General features: G+C 36.7%; 1 protein-coding gene across 3 annotated transcripts in view; it reads left to right on the top strand.

Annotated features, from left to right (window-relative positions):
- The window catches only part of DENND4C (DENN/MADD domain containing 4C), a 90,569-nt gene extending 70,407 nt beyond the window's left edge, over positions 1 to 20,162 (top strand). For all 3 annotated transcript variants that reach the window (XM_005879953.2, XM_005879952.2, XM_014528096.1), the window contains 7 exons: positions 2,246 to 2,428; positions 3,371 to 3,566; positions 6,693 to 6,938; positions 8,073 to 8,190; positions 15,310 to 15,460; positions 16,712 to 16,776; positions 17,014 to 20,162. In XM_005879953.2, coding sequence (XP_005880015.1) covers positions 2,246 to 2,428; positions 3,371 to 3,566; positions 6,693 to 6,938; positions 8,073 to 8,190; positions 15,310 to 15,460; positions 16,712 to 16,776; positions 17,014 to 17,150 — 1,096 coding nt within the window. In that variant the 3' untranslated portion in view covers positions 17,151 to 20,162. The remainder of the gene's footprint in view (positions 1 to 2,245; positions 2,429 to 3,370; positions 3,567 to 6,692; positions 6,939 to 8,072; positions 8,191 to 15,309; positions 15,461 to 16,711; positions 16,777 to 17,013) is intronic.
- The last annotated feature ends 100 nt before the right edge of the window (positions 20,163 to 20,262 follow it).

Below are 20,262 nucleotides of genomic sequence, written 5' to 3'. Positions count from 1 at the left end.
TGGGATTTATTTACCTTCTATAGCTGTCACTGGAGCTGAGAGCTGGCTTTAGCTCTGAGGCCGGTTCCAGCTTGAGGCCTCGGCTGCTGAAAGCAGGGATCTGGGTTTGTTTGGGTTCTATAATTGTAACACTGTTTCGGTCCTGCTCGCTCCAGCTCTGACGGCTGAAAGCAGGTTTCTGGAGGTTTGTTTAGCTTCTATATTTGCAATAATGTTTCTTAGAGAGCAAGCTCAGAGGCCGGCAAGGCAAGCGGGAACCTTGGCTTCCTCCATCACTGGAGCAAGCAAGCCTCCTGTTCACTTCAGCTGCCTGGCAGCTGGCCGCCATCTTGGTTGGCAGTTAATTTGCATATCGCCCTGATTAGCCAATGGGAAGGGTAGCGAAGTTACGGTTAATTACCATGTTTCTCTTTTATTAGATAGGATGAGTATTAGTGGTATCTCATTTTTGTTTGAATTTTTTTGAATACTAGAGAGTTTGAATGCCTCTTATACTTGTTATTCCAGGACTTTCTATGAATTGCCTGTACCATTGCCCTTTTTTATATTAAGCTTTCTTTTTATTATTGATTTCTACCTTGAATATTCTTGAAATTAATTCACGGAAGAGCAATAATTAATTTTGCTGTCCTCATCTATTAATTTTAAACCTTATGATTTGTGCTTTTCGAGTCTTGTTTTAAAAGTTCCTTCCCATCTGCAGGACATGAAAATTTTCTCCTGAACATTGTTCTGATGTTTAGGTCTTTGATCCCACATGCACTTCAAATTCCCATGTAAACACTGTTCTCTTCTTTTTGTCAAGATCATATTATTTTTATTATTCTTCGTGTTTCTATAAGTTCCCCCCATATAGAATTATTTTTTTGCTTATAGTTATACTTATTTTAAAAATTTTAGAGTAACTTTAAGTTCCTTAAAAATATTTCATCTGGAGTTTTTATTGGATTTGCATTAGATTTGTGGATTAACTTAGGAAAAATAGACATTTTCAATATTCTCATCTGTGAGCATGGTATATAGCTTCATTTTTTAAAGATCTTTTTTATGTACTTTTATTCTCCATAAATCTTGTACTTTTTTGTTGAGTAACTGTGTTTCTTTTTTTAATATATTTTATTGATTTTTTACAGAGAGGAAGGGAGAGGAATAGAGAGTTAGAAACATCGATGAGAGAGAAACATCAATCAGCTGCCTCCTGCATACCTCCTACTGGAGATGTGCCTGCAACCAAGGTACATGCCCTTGACCGCAATCGAACCTGGGACCTTTCAGTCCGCAGGCCAACGCTCTATCCATTGAGCCAAACCAGTTAGGGCGTAACTGTGTTTCTTAAGCTATTGTGGTATCTTATTTTATATTTTCTAATTGAAAAGGTACATTATTGATTTTTCTTTCCAGTATGTCAGTATGGGAAATTTCAAACTTATAATTGTTTAAAGAATTTTTTTTTGCAGTGACACCCAAATATCCACCCCTACATTCTACAATTAACATTTTACTGTACTTGCTTTATTACCTATTTATCCCTCCAGCCAAAAGTAAAATGTAGACATTTATATACTTCTCCTCCAAAGACTTCAGCATGCATATAATTACTAGATTTCAGTATTTTTTCTTTTGACGTAAAGTTAGTATACAGTAAAATGTACAATTGTGAATGTGTACATTTGTATAAATTCAAACCTTTATCAAGATACAGAACATTACTGTTACCTCAGAAAGTTCTCTTAATGCCCCTTGCAAGGCCCAGCCCTCACACTGTCCCCCCCAGAAAGAGAAGGAGAGACATATAAGAGGAAAATAAAACACTGAATTAATAGAGGGGAGAGGAAAGGACTAGAGACAAAATAGAGATTTTATAAGAGGGGAAAAGAGGTATTATAAATTACAGGTTGATACATGTTAAAATGCTGCTGTTGCTTCTCTTTTTAAACTCAAAATTAATGTAATATTTTGCTTTTTATCTTCCTTCACAGTGTTCTTTAATGGTTTTCAAAAACTGAAGGAATCTTATATTGAACTATAATGACCTCCTCTAGACCTTTCATTTGAATAGTTTAGGACAGGAGGGAAAGAATGAAAGCAGGAGTGTGTGAGTTTGTGTGTTTGAAATAGGCAGTATTTCTATGGGTTATATAATCCATTAATTACTGCTTTACCATAAAGTGATTCTAAATATGAAATTTAGAAGACTTTAGCATTTATGAAGATTTTTTTATTTGGACTGCTCCATATTTTTTAGCTTTTTCCTGAAACCAAGTACCTCTGGTGACAGTTTACAAAGTGGCAGCATTCCATTGGCAAATGAACCTTTGGAGCACAAACCTGTATCCAGTTCAGCAGAACCTGACTTGATCAACTTGATGGATTTCCGGAAACATAACCAGACCATAACTGAAGAAACAAGCGCTGCAGTTGAATCAAGGTACCATATGGTATAGAGAATTCCTCACAATAAATTGGATATCCTTGCAAAAATTCCATCTTTAAAGATAACCTGACTCCTGTAGGCATTATTCTGGCATTTACAAAAATTAATCTTAACTGTTTACTACCATACATTGCTTAAATATTTGATGAATGCATCTGATGATTAACCATTTTTTAAACTATGTTTAATGTTTTACAGTGTTTTGTACAAAGTGAACTTCTTAACCAGTAAAAAGTATTTTCCCCTTTAGTATAGCGATTGCCAGTTTCCAAAGACATACTCTTAAATATTTATTGAATCAAATATTTATTGAGAGACTATTGTATGCTAGGCATAAATACTAAAAATAAAAAAGTAAGTTTTGGTCTCTATCCTTAGGTGGATCATAGCCTGGTAGAAATTAAATACTTGTCAATGAATGTACATGACTTATTTGCATGCAGCACAGTTCTTCTAGGTGATTTTGTTTAATAACGATGAAATAATGTTTGAATAGAGCAACTGAATGGGTACTTAATCTTTTTTAAATGAAACCTGTTGTCTACTATATGTCCGTTTTCCAGCCTTCACCAGAGTCATTTACTCTATCCTAAGAATGCCTGAAGAAAATTTTATTTAAAAAAATATATTTTTTTAAAAATTGATTTTAGGGAGAGAGAGAAACATTGATGGCTGCCTCCTCCATGCCCCTTACTGGGGATGGAACCCACAACCCCGGACATATATCCTGACTGGGAATTGAACTGATGACCTTTTAGTGCATGGGCCGATGCTCAACCAACTGAGTCACACTGGCCAGGGTGAAAATTTTATTCTTATAAGTCAGTACTAACTCCTCTTAGATATATTCAATAAACTAAAATTCATTGTAGAAAATACTCTAGCTCTACAGATTTAGATTGTTTTACAGAACCAGTTTTCTTTTTTTTTTTAAAGTGATGAAATAAAGAATGCCAGTGGAGATGTTCAAACTATGGAAATTTCACCTGTGCCTAATAGTTTATCAAAGCGGAATGTATCTTTGACTCGAAGTCACAGTGTTGGAGGTCCATTGCAAAATATTGACATTTCCCAGCGACCATTTCATGGCATTTCAACAGTTAGTCTTCCAAACAGTCTGCAGGAAGTTGTGGTATGTAATAACATTATAATTATCTATACTAATAAAAGGGTAATATGCTAATTAGACTGGACATCTTCCGGACAAAGCCACAGTGGCAGGGGCCGAGGCAGAGGCACTTAGGGGCGATCAGGCCGGCAGTGGGGAGCAGCTAGGGGATAATCAGGCTGGGAGGGGGGAACAGTTAGGAGGTGATCAGGCCAGCAGGGGAGGGCAATTAGGGGGGCAATCAGGCCAGCAGGGGAGGGCAGTTAGGGGGTTATCAGATTGTTAGGGGAGGGCAGTTATGGGCGATCAGGTCGGCAGGGGAGGGCAGTTGGGGCAATCAGGCCAGCCGGGGAACAGTCGGGGAGATCAGGCCAGCAGGCAGAGGCAGTTAGGGGTGATCAGGCCGGCAGGGGAGCAGTTAGGAGCCAGCAGTCCCAGATTGCGAGAGGGATGTCTGACTGCCAGTTTAGGACCGATTTCTGCAGTCGGACATCCCCCGAGGATTCCTGGGGCAGGGGAGGGCAGTTAGGGGGTTATCAGATTGTTAGGGGAGGGCAGTTATGGGCGATCAGGTCGGCAGGGGAGGGCAGTTGGGGCAATCAGGCCAGCCGGGGAACAGTCAGGGGGAGATCAGGCCAGTAGGGCCCCCCCCCCCCCCCCCCCCCCCATGCACGAATTTTGTATATTCATGTAAATATGTATTAGCACAGTACATGATTCTTCTGTAGAAGATTTAAATGACATGAAAAGTGATTAAGAATTTTCATAAACAGCCGAACCGGTTTGGCTCAGTGGATAGAGCGTCGGCCTGCGGACTCAAGGGTCCCAGCTTCGATTCTTGTCAAGGGCATGTACCTTGTTTACGGGCACATCCCCACTGGGGGGCGTGCAGGAGGCAGCTGGTCGATCTCTCTCATCGATGTTTCTAACTCTCTATCCCTCTCCCTTCTTCTCTGTAAAAAATCAATAAAATATATTTTTTTAAAAATTTAAAAAAAAAGAATTTTCATAAACAGAACATTTTAAAATTTCAAACATGTACAAAAATAAACGAGTAACATAAATGAGTCCCTTTGAGTCATCAAGATTCAGTAATTTTAAACTTATAGCCATTCTTCTTTCATATATACCCTTACTTTGCTACAAATTATTTTGAAGGAAATTTCAAACAACATATATTCCATTTGTAAATATTTCAGTATGTATCAAACTAAAAATAATAAATAACATCAAGTTATTCAGTTTTTGTTCAAATTTCTAATTGTTTCAAAAATGTCAAGTATGTTTATAGTTTGAGGAATCAGGATCAAAGAAGGCCCATGCATTGCAACTGGTTGATCTTTTTTTTTTTAGTCTGTCTTAATCTGTACACTTTCCTTTTTCCTCTTGCAATTTATTTGTTGATCACAACCCTATAAATTGGTAATTGTACCTAGAAGCTTGGTCAAATTCAGGTTTTTTGTTTTGTTTTGCTGTTCATTTGTTTATTTTTATAAGACAACTTCATTAGTGGCAGTATGTTCCTCCAGTATAGACATGAATTATCTTTGTGATTTAGTAGCTCTTAATGTCCCATTGCCTAGATCAGGTTATTCATTTGGAGCTTATAAAATGATGATAGTCTGTTATCTTTATTATATGGAATACATCTATGAAGAGAAACTTCCCCCAGGTCTTCTGTTTGGTTTTCTAACGATGCAATTTATATTGGAAAGGCAGTCCAGCCTCCCCCTCCCACCTTTTTTTTTATTAACCAATTTTCAGAATAGCAAGTTGGGTTCTTAGCATTCTCTAAGGTGACCCGTTAATTTGGAGAAATAAGGTGTCATGATTTTTAACATTTATGTTTACATCCATTGCTGCTGTTATCCTTATTGATGTTGATTGCATTATCCCATCTTTGCTCAGCTAGAACTCTCTACAGGTTGGTGCCTTATTCCTTGTGACACAACTCTAGTAGTCTTTAAAAAAATTTTTTTAAGTTTTCTTGCTTTCTTTTATGACAAGGTGTTTCATGCTCATGTTCTATAGTCAGCCATTTCTCTAAGAAACACTGGTTCCTTTTAGAGGGAGATGATATTTAGATACCTCAGACTGTGTACTAGGGGTATTTATTACTTATTACTAAGTTAATCATAAGCATTTTATTCTGATTATATTATATACAACTTATAAAGTCTAGGTTGGTTTTTGTTTTGTTTTTTAAATATATTTTATTGATTTTTTACAGAGAGGAAGGGAGAGGGATAGAGAGTTAGAAACATCGATGAGAGAGAAACATCGACCAGCTGCCTCCCGCACACCCCCTACTGGGGATGTGCCCGCAACCAAGGTACATGCCCTTGACCGGAATCGAACCTGGGACCTTTCAGTCCGCAGGCCGACGCTCTATCCACTGAGCCAAACCTGTTAGGGCATAGGTTGTTTTTTTTTTTATTCATTGATTTATAAAACTGCTTTTTGTTGCAATCAAATGTAAAAATGATTTAGATATAATTTTAAAAGGAGTCTAAGAATATTAATACAAAAAATTGCTCCATCTCTTTAGAGTTGTAGGAGGAAGATAAAGTCACACATATTTTTTGGTATCATTATAAAACATCTGAAATGTAAACATTTATTAATTTTTAAAAATTGACCAAAAAATTCAATCATACACAGCCCATTGCTCTTATCAACTTGATAGAAAAACTCCATCATGTTTAAAATAGGGTCTATTATATGGGTTATTATTTTATTTTATTTAACTGAAAGGTAATTATGATTAAGTATTTTTTGTTAGGTTTTCATTAGGATGTTCTACTGCATGTATCATTAGCCAGGAAATAACTGACTTTGAAGGGATAGATAGAGAAGCATAATCTCATTGAGAAATACTTTTTTATTTATTTCAGAGAGAGGAGGGGAGAGGTAGAGAGAGATAGAAACATCAATGAGAGAGAAACACTGATTGGCTGCCTCTGCAAGCCCCACACTAGGGATCGAGCCTACAACCCAGGCATGTGCCCTAACTGGGAATCGAACTGTGACCTCCTGGTTCATAGGATGATGCTCAACCACTGAGCTACGCCAGCAGGCCAGAGAAGTACTCTTAAACATACAGAATTAAATAGATAATATTAACTTTTTTTGTATTTTTATTTTTTTAAGGATCCTTTAGGAAAAAGACCCAATCCTCCCCCCCTTTCTGTGCCCTACTTGAGTCCTCTAGTGCTTCGTAAAGAACTTGAATCTTTGCTAGAAAATGAAGGCGATCACGTGATCCACACATCCTCTTTCATCAATCAACATCCGATCATTTTCTGGAACCTTGTATGGTATTTCAGACGTTTGGACCTTCCTAGTAACTTGCCAGGACTTATCCTCACATCTGAACATTGTAATGGAGGTATACAGGTAGAGTGTCAACTTCTATACTTACATTACATTGGTGTTGGTTAGGATGAGGCTTAAAGTAACCGAAAGTATGCAATAGTGGCTTAACAAGATGTAGGTTATTTCTCTCACTTAAAAGTTTGGATAGGTGGTCCAGGAATGTTGCTGTTAGGGATCTGAGATGCTTCTGTCTTTTTGCTCAGCTGTATATGACCTCCATTTCCAAGTTCTACATCAGGATGGCTGACTCTTCTTCTAAGCTATCACATTCACATTGTAGTTAACAGTAAGGAGAAAAATGGATAGAAAAGAGTATGTCTTTCCTTCTTTAGGGACAGTTCCTGCAGTTGCACATAATATTTCCATATGTAGTCATTTGTCCTGATCTTAGTTTTATGGTCATTTCTAGTTGCAAGGAGGCTAGAAAAGGTAGCTTTTATTTTGAACTATCATATTCCCAGATGAAATTCTCACAGCAACCTTATTTTAAAAGGCTCATATTCTGTACACCTGAAATGAATACAAAATACAATTGAAAGAATAAGGACCCATATTATCCTTATTTTTCAGATGATATAATTAAGCTAAATAAGTAATTTTTGCAAGGTCACATAGCTAATATGTGATGGGGAGTCAAGATCCCACTCTGGCTGTGTCTAGCTCTAAAGCTCCTACTCAGTTGTTCTGGGAATCCCAATCCCACTGGAGTCAGTGAGCTCCTAGAGTTCCTTCATTTTGATATTGAATATTGACAGGCACCCACACCCAAGCATACACCAGGGTCGCAACACAGTCTTAAAGTAGTACAAATTCTATGTTGACCCATTAAGTAGTAGTCAGTACAAGATAGTAGAAACTTTTGCACTTACTCTTGCCTTAAAATTTGTTGTAATAGCAGTTAATCTTTCATATAGCCACTGTGCTAGTTACCATGTTGTAACTGCTAGTTAGTGTATCCTTGAAATTTAGAATGCGAAACCTGTACTTCAGAAAATAGTAAGAACATAAATCTTCAGATTTAAATAAAAATTGCTGCACAAAATTTTAAGTTCAGAGTTTTGAAAGAACTCATTTGTTTTATATCATCAAGTTTTGCTAGATCCCCGGGTAGTTATGATGGTAGGGGCACTAATGCTTTCTATTGATCTTTTTTAGCTTCCTCTATCATCTCTGTCCCAGGATAGCAAACTTGTGTACATTCAACTGTTATGGGATAATATCAACCTTCATCAGGAACCAGAAGAGCCTCTGTATGTCTCATGGAGGAATTTTAGTAAGTAAAATAGAATTAAAGACATAAAAGACTTAAACTGGAAACAACTCAAGTATCTATCCACACATGAATGAATAAGCAAATTGTGGAATAAGCTACCCATACAGTAGAGTACTATTTAGCAATAAAGAAGAATGGACTACTGGGAGTTGGAAGACTAGAATTAGTGTGAAGAGAGAAACAAGTCCTTTTGCATTATTTTAAATTTTTTTATTCATTTCTAGTATCTCTTCAAGATTCTATTTTGGTTCAAATTGATTTGCTATTATATTGAGCCATTTAAGTATGGCAGGTCTCTACATGAGTTTGGTTGGATATTTGTAGACTAAATGCTATATAGTGGGAGAGTAATCTGGATGTGTTGGAATAGTATCATTTCAGTTATATGGATATTAGTCTCAAAGATTCTAGCTTATTTTTAGTCTTTTATATTTAGAATGTATTTTTACAGGAGGTTTTATTGTTGTTAATCCTCACCCAAGGAAACTTTTCCATTGATTTTTAGAGTGGAAGGGAGGAGGAGCGAGAGAAAAACATCGATGTGAGAGGGACACATTGCTTGGTTGCCTCCACCAGGGCTGGGGATAAGCCTGCAACCAAGGCACATGCCCTTGACTGGAATCGAACCCGGGATCTTTCAGTCTGAGGTCCAACACTCTATCCACTGAGCTAAACCGGCTAGGGCTATAAGGGGTTTAATGGGTTATCATCCAGTTCAGAAACTCTGAGTAAATAAGAAACCACAAACAACAAATAAGTGAGCAAGTGCTATCAACAGGCAGTTCATGGAAGAAACATTCAATGGCTTATATAAACTGTGTTAGTTTGCTAGGGCTACCTTAACAGAATACCACAGACTGGGTATCATGAAATAGACAAGTGATTCAAAATATTCTCTAATTTTTGGTGGGATGAAATTTAGAGCTCTCAAGAATGGACTTATTTCTTTACTTAATTGGTGCTATATGTGAAGATTGGCATATAAATAAAATTAAAAGACATATAAGAATTAAGTGAGTGATGACTTCCAGGAATGGCAGTATGAGGAGCTCTGCCACCCACTTCTCAGCAAAACAACCATAATTGGTGAAAATTATTAAAGAGACAAAAAGTCTAAGGCTATAGAGCAAATGAACAAACATTCATTCAAGAAAATACACTAAATTTCAGTAAAATTAATGTGCTCTGTGGCACTTGAGTTAGAACTTGCTCCCTTCCAGCTCCCAGTCAGGGCTTCAGCCAGCCGTTCCCTTTCTCTCAGCTGTTACCACAGAGGCGAAACTCCTCCATCCACCTTCCATTCATTGGGCAGCCATTCTACCCAGGTTTTGGCAAGCCAAGAGTGCTGGGGTCCCATTTGTTTGTACTGCACCTTATAGGGCAGAAGTTTTATGCCAAGAAAGGCAAGCTGAAAAGACAGAGACTATGGCTCCAACCCAACACCCTGTCCACAAAGCAGGAGAGTCATTCTAAGAGAAGGGCCCCTAATTTTTATATATATATATATATGCATATATGCCTAAGCGACCGTTATGACCCACCAACCGACCGGAAAAACTGTTGGCTATGATGCACACTGACCATCAGGGGGCAGACGCTCAACACAGGAGCTGCCCCCTGGTGGTCAGTGCACTCCCACAGGCAACCTCCCATGGCCGGTCAACCTCCCCCAGTCCTTCCCCTCGGCCAGCCGGTCAACCTCCCGCAGTCCCACCTCCTGTCCCTCCCCCTGGCCAGCAGGCCCTCTGGCCAGGCCTAGGGACCCCACCTGTGCATAAATTCGTGCACTGGGCCTCTAGTATCAATATAATAAAGGACAAAACCTGCATGATTGTCTCAGTAGTTAAAATATTTGTTGAAATCCATCATCCTTTGTTAAAAACACTCAAGCTAGAGCCCTAGCTGGTTTGGCTCAGTGGATAGAGCATGGGCCTGCCTGAAGGGTCCAGGGTTCGATTCTGGTCAAGCGCACATGCCCAGGTTGTGAGCTTGATCCCCAGTAGGGGGCATGCAAGAGGCAGCCGATTAATGATTCTCTCTCATCATTGATGTTTCTATCTCTCTCTCCCTCTCCCTTACTCTCTGAAATCAATGAAAATATATTTTAAAAAACAACAACACTTAAGCTAGAAATAGAAGGAACTTCCTCAATTTGATTATAAGCATCTATGATAACTGGCAGTTTTCTTTTTTAAATGTTTTTATTGACTTCAGAGAGGAAAGGAGAGAGAGAGATAGAAACATTAATGATGAGAATCTTTGATCAGCTGGCTGCATCCTGCACATCCTCACCAGGGATCAAGCCCGCAACCCGGTCATGTGCCCTGACCAGGAATTGAACTGTGACCTTCTGGTTCATAGATCAATGCTCTATCACTGAGCCATGCCGGCTGGGCTGACAGTTTTCTTAATGGTGAAAGACAATACTTTCACCTAAGTACAGGAATAAGACAAGATTGTCTCTTTTTATCATTTCCATTCAACATTGTACTGGAGGTTCTTGTTAGAGCAATTAGACAAGAATATAAAAGGCATCCAAATTGTAAAGGAAGCCTGGCTGGTGTGGTTGAGTGTTGACCTATGAACCAGGAGGTCATGATTCGATTCCCGGTCTGGGCACATGCCTGGGTTGTGGGCTTGATCCCAGCTGGGAGTGTGCAGGAGGCAGCCAATCAATGATTCTCTCATCATTGATGTTTCTATCTCTGTCTCCCTCTCCCTTCCTCTCTGAAATAAATATATTTTTTTAAAAATTGTAAAGGAAAATGTAAAATTATCTCTATTTGCAGATTATCTGATCTTAGTATAGAAAATCTTAAGGAATATACATATACACACACACACACACACACACACACACACACAAACATGATAAGTTCAGCAAAATTGCAGGATATAATATCAGTATACAGAAATCACTTTCAATAAGTAATCAAAAAATTTAATTAGGAAAATAATTCCATTTATAATAGCATTAAAAACAAAATTTAGGGGCTGGGTGAAAAAGGTGAAGGGATTTAGGAAAACAACAACTCATAGACACAGACATTATAATGATTACGAGGGAAACGGGGGTGGGGAGAGGTAGAAAGGGAATAGGGAGGATAAATGATGATGGAAGGGGTGGTGAACACACAATACAATATGAGATGATGTATTATAGAATTGTACACCTGAAACCTGTATAATTTTATTAACCAGTCACCTCAATGAATTCAATGAAAAGAATAAAATATATAGGAACAAATTCGCTGCAAGAAGTACAAAACTTATACTTTAAAAACTGAAGTCATTGTTGAAAAGAAATTAAAGAAGACCTAAATAAATGGAAAGAAATACCGTGTTTGGAAGAATTACTATTGTTAAGATGGCAGTATTTCCAAATTGTTCTATAGATTCAGCAAAATCCCTATCAAAATTCCAGGTGGCTTTTTTTTTTTTTTTTTACAGAAATTGAAAGGCCTATCCTAAAAATCACATGGATATTCTAGGGACCCAGAATAGCCAAACAGTCTTGAAAATGAAGAACAAAGTTGTAGGATTCATAATTCTCAATTTGAAAATTTAGTGCAAAGCTATAGTAATCAAGAAAGTGGAATGCTGCATAGAGACATAGACAGTATAGGTCAGTGGTCGGCAAACTCATTAATCAACAGAGCCAAATATCAACAGTACGATTGAAATTTCTTTTGAGAGCCAAATTTTTTAAACTTAAATTATATAGATAGGTACATTGTTATTAACTTAATTAGGGTACTCCTAAGCTGGCCTTTGCTAAAAACGTCAATCTGATTGAGGTACGTTCGCTGAGGTCGACCCCTTCCAACTCTCCCATCCATGCTCATCTTGTATACTTGTTTCGTCTATCTCCTTTAGTTCATCCTCTCTATATGTCCAAACCATCTCAACATACCTTTCTCAATCCTCGACACAACATCTTCTTTCACCCCACAACGTTCCCTAAAATTAACTTAATAAACTTTACTTAAAGTTTTAAGTCAACTTTGCACTGTACGTGCGTGCCCGCACGTGGTATTTTGTCGAAGAGCCACACTCAGGGGCCAAAGAGCCGCATGTGGCTTGCGAGCCGCAGTTTGCCGACCACTGGTATAGGTCAATGGAATAGAGTTGAGTTTCCAGAAATAAACCCTTACAAGTATTGTCAGTTGCCTTTCAATAAGGGTTTCAAGATCATGAAACTGGGATAGATGGTGCTGGGACAACTAGAGCGACATGCAAAAAAAAAAAGTGGATTGCTTCCTCAAATTATACATAAAAATGAACTCAAAATGGATCCTAGACTTAGAAGGAAACATAGGAGTAAATCCTCATAGCCTTGTATAGGGCAAGTTCTTAGATACTATACCACCAAAAGCACAAGCAACAAAAGGAAAAATAAACTGGACTTCATCAAAGTCAAAAACTGCTGAAAAATAACCAGTCATGTAAGTGCAATGTCAACCCAGAATAGGGGAAATACTTGCAAGTAATATATTTTGAGAGAATATATAAACTCTTACAACTCAATAATAAAAGATAACTCATTTAAAAATGGGCAAAGGATCTGTATTAATCCATTCGGACTGCTGTAACAAAATGCCCCAGACTGTGTAGCTTATTAAAAATGGAAGTTTATTTCTGTCAGTTCTGGAGGCTGAAAGTCCAAGATGAGGATGGTATTAGCCTGGTCAGTTAAGGGCCCTCTTCTGGATTGCAGATTTCTCATTATATCCTCACATGGTAGAAGGGGTAAGGGATCTCTTTGATGCTTTATTTTTTTTTAAAGGGCACTAATCCATTCATGAAGACTGCCCTCATGACTTTATTACCTCCCAAAAGCCTCACCTTCTAATACCATCGCATTGGGCATTAGATTTTCAACATGTGAATTTTTGGGAAACGCATTCAGACCATAGATGGATCTGCCAGTTCTTCAAAGATGGCTAAAAGCAAATGAAAAGATGCTCAGTATCACTAGATGTCAAGGACATGCAAATAGAGAAACCACTTCACATTCACTATATTGGCTGTAATCAGAAGGACAGATAATAACAAGTATTGGTGAGGATATAAAGAAATTGAGACCCTCATACACTGCTGATTAGAATAAAAATGGTGCAGTTGCTCTAGGAAAGTTTCACAGTTCCTCATACTAGTAAACACCATATGACACAGCACTTGCTCTTAGTATATATATAGTGAAAACATGTGTTCACATAAAAACTATACACTGGCCAAACCGGTTTGGCTCAGTGGATAGAGCTTCGGCCTGCGGACTGAAAGGTCCCAGGTTTGATTCCAGTCAAGGGCGTGTACCTTGGTTGCGGGCACATCCCCAGTGGGAGGTGTGCGGGAGGCAGCTGGTCGGTGTTTCTCTCTCATCGATGTTTCTAACTCTCTATCCCTCTCCCTTCCTATCTGTAAAAAAATCAATAAAATATATTAAAAAAAAACAACTATACACTGTTCTTAGCATATTTCTTAATAGCCAAACAGTGGAAACAACCTCTATGTCTATCGGCTGACAAATGGATAAAGTTTGGTATATCCAAGCAATGAAATATTATTTGGCAATTAAAAGTACTGAATACTGATATATATGCTACAGCATGGATGGATTTAAAAACATTATAGAAGAAGCCAGTCACAAAAGAGCATAGAAAGTATGATACCACTTATATGAAATATCCAGAATAGGCAAATCTGTAGACAAAAGTAGTGGTTACCTAGAGTTGAAGGGTTGGGAAGATAAAGGAGTGACCCCTAGAGGTTTCTTTTGGTGGTAAACAAAAATGTTTTAAAAGTTGATTGTGATGGCTGCTCAACTCCCAGAATATATTCAAAACCAGTTTTGTAGTTTAAATGGGTGAATTGAATGATTTGAGAATTATACTAGTATCTCAGTAAAGGTGTTATTTTTCAAAACTGAATTAAAGGAGAAGCCGTGAAGTTATATTTGGGTTAGGCTCTAAAATCACAACAGCATGAAAATCAAGTACTTTTTAAAACAATGTTTCCTATTCCAAGGAAACATTTAGCAGGTAGAAGAGCTAGGATAGAAACCTACAGCAGCCAGTATTTTCTCTTGTATTTTAACAGAGAACTTTGCTATTTATTTGGTTGAATACAAATGAAGTATTACTAGTTACCTTTATTAAGGGACTATGTTGTATGAAAAATACAAGTTTACTTCATGGCAGGCACTTAGAATGAGGCTAGACTGGGGAATTACTGGATACATATTCCCATCTCAACTAATTGTAAATAAAATTATATGGCTGCTGGGATTACAGTATTAAAGTTTTCCCTTTTTGTGGGCCAACCACACTGGTGATCTTATTTTTCATGTTAGTATGATTCAATTCCAGTGTATCACTGAAGCACTTTTCTATCTATGAAATCTATATAAATGTTTGTTCTTAATTCTAGAATTAGCCTTTATCAATTAGGATTATATTCTGCTACGTTTAATAGAAAATAACAGAAATTTAAACACTAGAGATTACTCTCTCACATAAAGTATGAAGTAGACTCTCTAGGACTGATAGGCAACTGCTCCGTCGTCAGGGACCCAGGCTTTTTCTGTTGTGTCTACTTTTGCATCAGTAAAGGTTGCTTTATAGTCACAGGATGGCTCCCCTCCCCACTAAGCCCCTGACTCCACCTCAAACATAAAGTCTTAAGTTCAGGGAAAGGGCAAAGGGACAGGTCTCTTCTATCTGAAGAAAGCAGGAAAATATTTCTTAGTGGTCACATTGCCACATAATTTTACTAGTAAAGGGTAAGGTGATGTTGAATAAAAAACTAGAGCCCAACCCGGTTTGGCTCAGTAGATAGAGCATTGGCCTGCGGACTGAAAGGTCCCAGGTTCGATTCCAGTCAAGGGCATGTACCTTGGTTGCTGGCACATCCCCAGTAGGGGGCGTGCAGGAGGCAGCTGATCGATGTTTCTCTCATCCATGTTTCTAACTCTCTAGCCCTCTCCCTTCCTCTTTGTAAAGAATCAATAAAATATATTTAAAAAAATAAAAATAAAAAACTAGAAAATGCTACAACTCTGGAAAAAACTTTAATTAGAGTGGATAAAGATATTCTTAATTACTGTGTTTTTATTATTAGATTCTGAAAAGAAGTCATCTGTCCTGTCAGAGGAACAACAAGCAACAAGCACTTTAGTAGAAACCATCAGGCAGAGTATTCAACGTAATGATGTTCTTCAACCCATCAACCTGCTTTCACAGCAAATGAAGCCAGACAAGAAAAGACAAAGGTAATAATTAAGTGTTTACCACTCAAAATAATGTTATGTTAAAAAACTATTTAAAATATCTCTAGTTGTAAAAGAAACACATACTCACTGTAGAACATTTGTTTTAAAAGTACTTATTTGAGCACAAATAAGTATCTGTTTTGGGGGATAGATTAAATTTTAGGAGGTAATTCATGTCAAAAGTGTATGAATCTTTGGGAAACATGAATGCTATTCATGGAAACCCTCTTGTGAATTTGTTAGCATTGATGTTATACATATGTTCTACTTGGTTCAGGCCCTGTCATATCCTTACATCTTTTCCTTACTTGAGGGACATAAAAAAAAAAAGTGGGTTTAGGAGTAGAAACAATTTAGGAAAGTGATGGAAGCAGTGAATTACAAAGGATATGGAGCTCTCCTGATCCTCTTACTATTGTCTGCGAACATGCTTGGATCAGTACTCATCCCAATGTCGGCATAAGTGAATTTTGCAGAGGAAGCTTCAGAAAACCTTAGTATAAGGATAATGAAATGGATGGATCCTCTTATTGAGGTACAGATGACCTCCTTTACAGTCTAAAAAGTACCTAGTTGCAAGCATCTGTGGTATAAGGACAGGGAAGGAATATTAGAAATGACCTGCTATGGCTTCTGAAGCTTCTAAAGAAAAGCTACATGGAGCATCGTCAATCAGCATTACTAATTTTTTCATTGTATATAAACACTCAAATCAGTTTACTTCCTAAGTTATTTTTAACAACTGAGTTATGAAACTTATTTTTCAGATTTCATTTGTGACATTTTTATGTCAACAAATCAAAGGTGATTTATCTTTTATGGTTGGGTTAGATAGTAGAGACCACTCCACCTTTCACTCTATGTCCAAGGATTTTAGACTACTTAGAAATTGTTACTTTGTCAAGTGGCAAAAGATGACAGAAGACCCTGCCTTTGTAAATTTTAATTAGGAATTAGAACAGTTATATTGTTAAAAAAATTTTAAGAAAGTTAAACCATTTTTTTGTTTTTGGTGTGAAGCTTTATGCCATTAACTTTTTAACTTGAAATAGATATTCGAAGGAAGTAGTTGCAAAAATAGTTAAGAACTCTTCCCCCAAAGGTGACATCTCATATAACTGTGCCACATATCAAAACCAGGACATTGTTAGGCCAGAGAACTTAATCCTTCTTTTTAAACAATTAAAAATACCTTCACATATTTATTTGTATACTCTTAGCCTATTGACTTTAAAAATATTTGTTTTATAGGAGTTTATACAGAGAAATCCTCTTCTTATCATTAGTGTCTCTTGGAAGAGAGAATATTGATATTGGTAAGTTGGTTAATTAGGCACTTTTTCCTGTTTTCTTACATTTTACTATTTTCAAATGTAATTTTACGTTTTATTCTCAAGGAATTTTATTTCCTAAAGTAATTTTTAAAATTGTAGCTGGTATCGGTAAATAGTCCACTTGCCTTTGAATATGTGGTGTATATATGATTGGACTACCATATATAAATGCATAAATTTTTTAACAAATAACTGCATTTTTGAAATTGTCTTTTCCAGAGGCTTTTGATAATGAATATGGACTTGCATACAATAGCCTATCTTCAGAAATCCTTGAAAAGTTGCAGAAAATTGACGTTCCACCAAGTGTCAGTGTGGAATGGTGCAGGAAGTGTTTTGGAGCACCTCTCATTTAAACTACATTTCAGACACACAAAGCTGGGGGAATAGACTCAGTCTGGAAACTTTCAAGGTTTGTTCCGAATGCTAAGAATTGGTGAAAACCAAAATGATCTCTTGGGACAACATATGAAACGTAACATACCAAATCACCTAGAAATGAAAAAACACCATTAAAATACCCCAGGATTTATTTATGTTGAAAATTTGCAACTTCTGAATGGTTTATCTGCCTCTTCTGAAAACTGTTTGGATCTCTCAGTGTTTGCAGTAGTTTGATGAGAAACCGCATTCATCATTGGCAGTTTATATTTGAAGCTAATTGGGTTTGGGGAATGACAAATTAAACTTGCCTAACCCCAATACAAATGAAATCTCTCTTAAGAGCAACTGTGTGTGTGTGTATATATGTGGCTGTGTAGGTATGTGTATATACAGCCATATTATATTTATTAAAATTTATAGATTATGTATTGCAGTTTTCTGAAAGGGGTCTAAGTGACTACTACTAAATTCATCTGTAGTCAATAATCTCAAAATTACCTGCAAAGTCTGATGACAACTGCCTTGACTTTAAATTTAATATATATCTTCACCCTTCATATTTTGTATTATTTTCCTTAACGGATTTTATCTTGAATATCCAGTCACTTCCATCTACTTCCCAATAGCATGTTAATATACAACAGCTTTATAATTGAATAATACATGAGTCAGTCAGTTTAAATGAAATTAAATTGGCTTCATATTTCACAAAAAATTGGAACATGCTTAAAATGCCTGTGTATATATATAGTCTTTGGACCTGAAATGGTTCAGGCACAGTAAATGGTTGCTATTGGTCACTTTTTAAAACCTGTGGGATAAACTTGCACTGCAGTTTTATTCTTGTATAATATATAGATTTGTATGCTTGTGCATTTGTAAATAGTATTTTTTAGGATAAATCAATTAAGTCTTAATACTTTAAAGCTATTGAGCTTGTTTGCCGGATTTAAGAAAATCATGACCTCACATGCCTGACAATTATGCCTTTTGTTAAAAGCCCTTAGGAACAGTAAGATTGCCTTAACTCTCTGCGTGGTGTAAAACACCAGTGGTTGTGTTTTATAGTAATTATACATGACTAAATCACGGGGTAAATTATTTACTGGTAGTTAACAGCACAAATCTCCTACCTGGTATAATCTTTTACATCTTGTTGCTGTACCAATCTTTCATCATTTAGGGTTAACCTGACCTTTGCAGAATTCTTGTTTCAGTTTATTGTGAAAGAACTTCTCAGAAATTATGTACAATTCTCTTTACCTTAAAAATGGATCTTTTGCACTAACTCAGAGTATATATTTTTGCAACTAAGACTTGGTACTAGTTTTAATACTTAACACTTATTATCCCAACAGAAAGTTTGTAATTACTCTTGTATATAAAAAGATGGAGGTTGAAAGGAAAAATTGTGTTACCTTTTTAAGCCTCCAGAAATGTACACAATTTGAACCTTTGTGATCTTTAGAATTCCAAAATTATCTTTCCATTTCTTCTCTGTAGCCTGAAAACGAATTTACCACTAAACAAAGAAAAAATCTATGATCTCCTTACACAGTTAAGAGTATTTAAGTTTTCTAATAACTTTTTTGTAACGTTCTAAGTAATAGCCATTATATATTGGAACAGCAGAAGTGGATTTATTTTAAAGGCTTTTTCTAGCACCTACCACAGAAAGGGTACCACTAAAAGCTTATAACAAAAAAAATCTCATTTGAATTATCTATAGGAGTTGTAACACTGTATGAAACATATCCTCCTGTTAACTTCTGAAAGCAGTCTTTCAAATTAGTCCAGATTATTCTAAAATGTTAACCTGTTAAGCGCCAAGCCTGTTCTGTCTTCCTTTCCGTTTAGCCTGCGATATCTGATTTCACCGATATGCTTGCAGCACCAGTGACTGACTTGTCTGGACAGAAAGTACAGTGTCAGTCACCGGTGACTGACATGGTTCAACGTGTTAAACTATTTTTGGATTTGGTAATCTAACTTTAGCTGCATTTTGTAAATTGATTATAGCATCCTGCATGGTTAATAATGAGCATAAATCTCCCATTAAATCTGGGATATTAAATTGTTGCCTTTTTACTTCATTTTTGGTACATAATACAAGATTGAAGATGTTTGTGATCTCAGTAACTCTTGAAATCTTAAATCTGCCAGAACTCATGAGCTAAAATAGTGTAGCAAGCCATATGTGTCCGCTTTAGAGAATGCACTTAAAATCAGCAATGTGATTCATGGTTTGTGTATTAGGGTCAACCATGTACGTACTGGTTAATAGACCTATACACCAGACTTGCCTTTTGGCCTTGTTATCCCCACTGTAGTATGTCCTTTTTGTTATCTTTAAATAGTCAATTGCCAATTAAGACTTTTCATGTTATATAACTAATACCATGTATTAAGAGCAATGGGGATCTTACTGTTATCTAAGAATCTTGCTTCTCACAGAATGATCCAGAACTGGCATTGGTCGCACACGGGAACTTATGTGTAAAAACTACTTCAAAATTTTACTCACCTGTGGTTAAACTATACTTCAGCAAATGAGCCTCTTCTTCATCCTTAAAGCCTAATGTGCCTTTTTAAGATCCTTCTACCCTGTAAAGGATAGTTTTGACTGTAACTACCAGAGATTAGATATGGTACATTAGAAAAAGTGTACTACTTTTTCTTTGTGCATCCTTTATTGATGCAAGTTTTTAATCTTAAAACAGGCATAGTCAACTCCTTTTCAGAGTGAAATAGAAAACATGAATAATTCACTGGAGTTGAAAGCTTTCTGTTAATGTAGTATATTTGCACTGGTTTTAAAAGCTTTGTGAACTTTTGCAAAATGGTATCATTAACTATGGTTTTAACAAGTAATCTTTTTCATCACATATGACAAATGTCCATCTTCACAAGGGCACTTTTCATGTATTGTGCATAGATGTCTAAGAAAAACTGTATTCCTCAAAATAAAGTGTATAAAAGATTAATAATCCTAGTCATTTATTTTCCTGAAATTGACTCACTGAAAATGCCTTATGCTAAGAATCTTTTCCTGAGCCACCCAGATTCCAAGAGAAACCCTATCCT

This window comes from Myotis brandtii, unplaced genomic scaffold (genome assembly GCF_000412655.1).
Source record: "Myotis brandtii unplaced genomic scaffold, ASM41265v1 scaffold618, whole genome shotgun sequence".
NCBI lineage: Eukaryota > Metazoa > Chordata > Mammalia > Chiroptera > Vespertilionidae > Myotis > Myotis brandtii.
The sequence above is the reverse complement of the archived record's forward strand: the minus strand, read 5'-3'. Positions and strand labels throughout refer to the sequence as shown.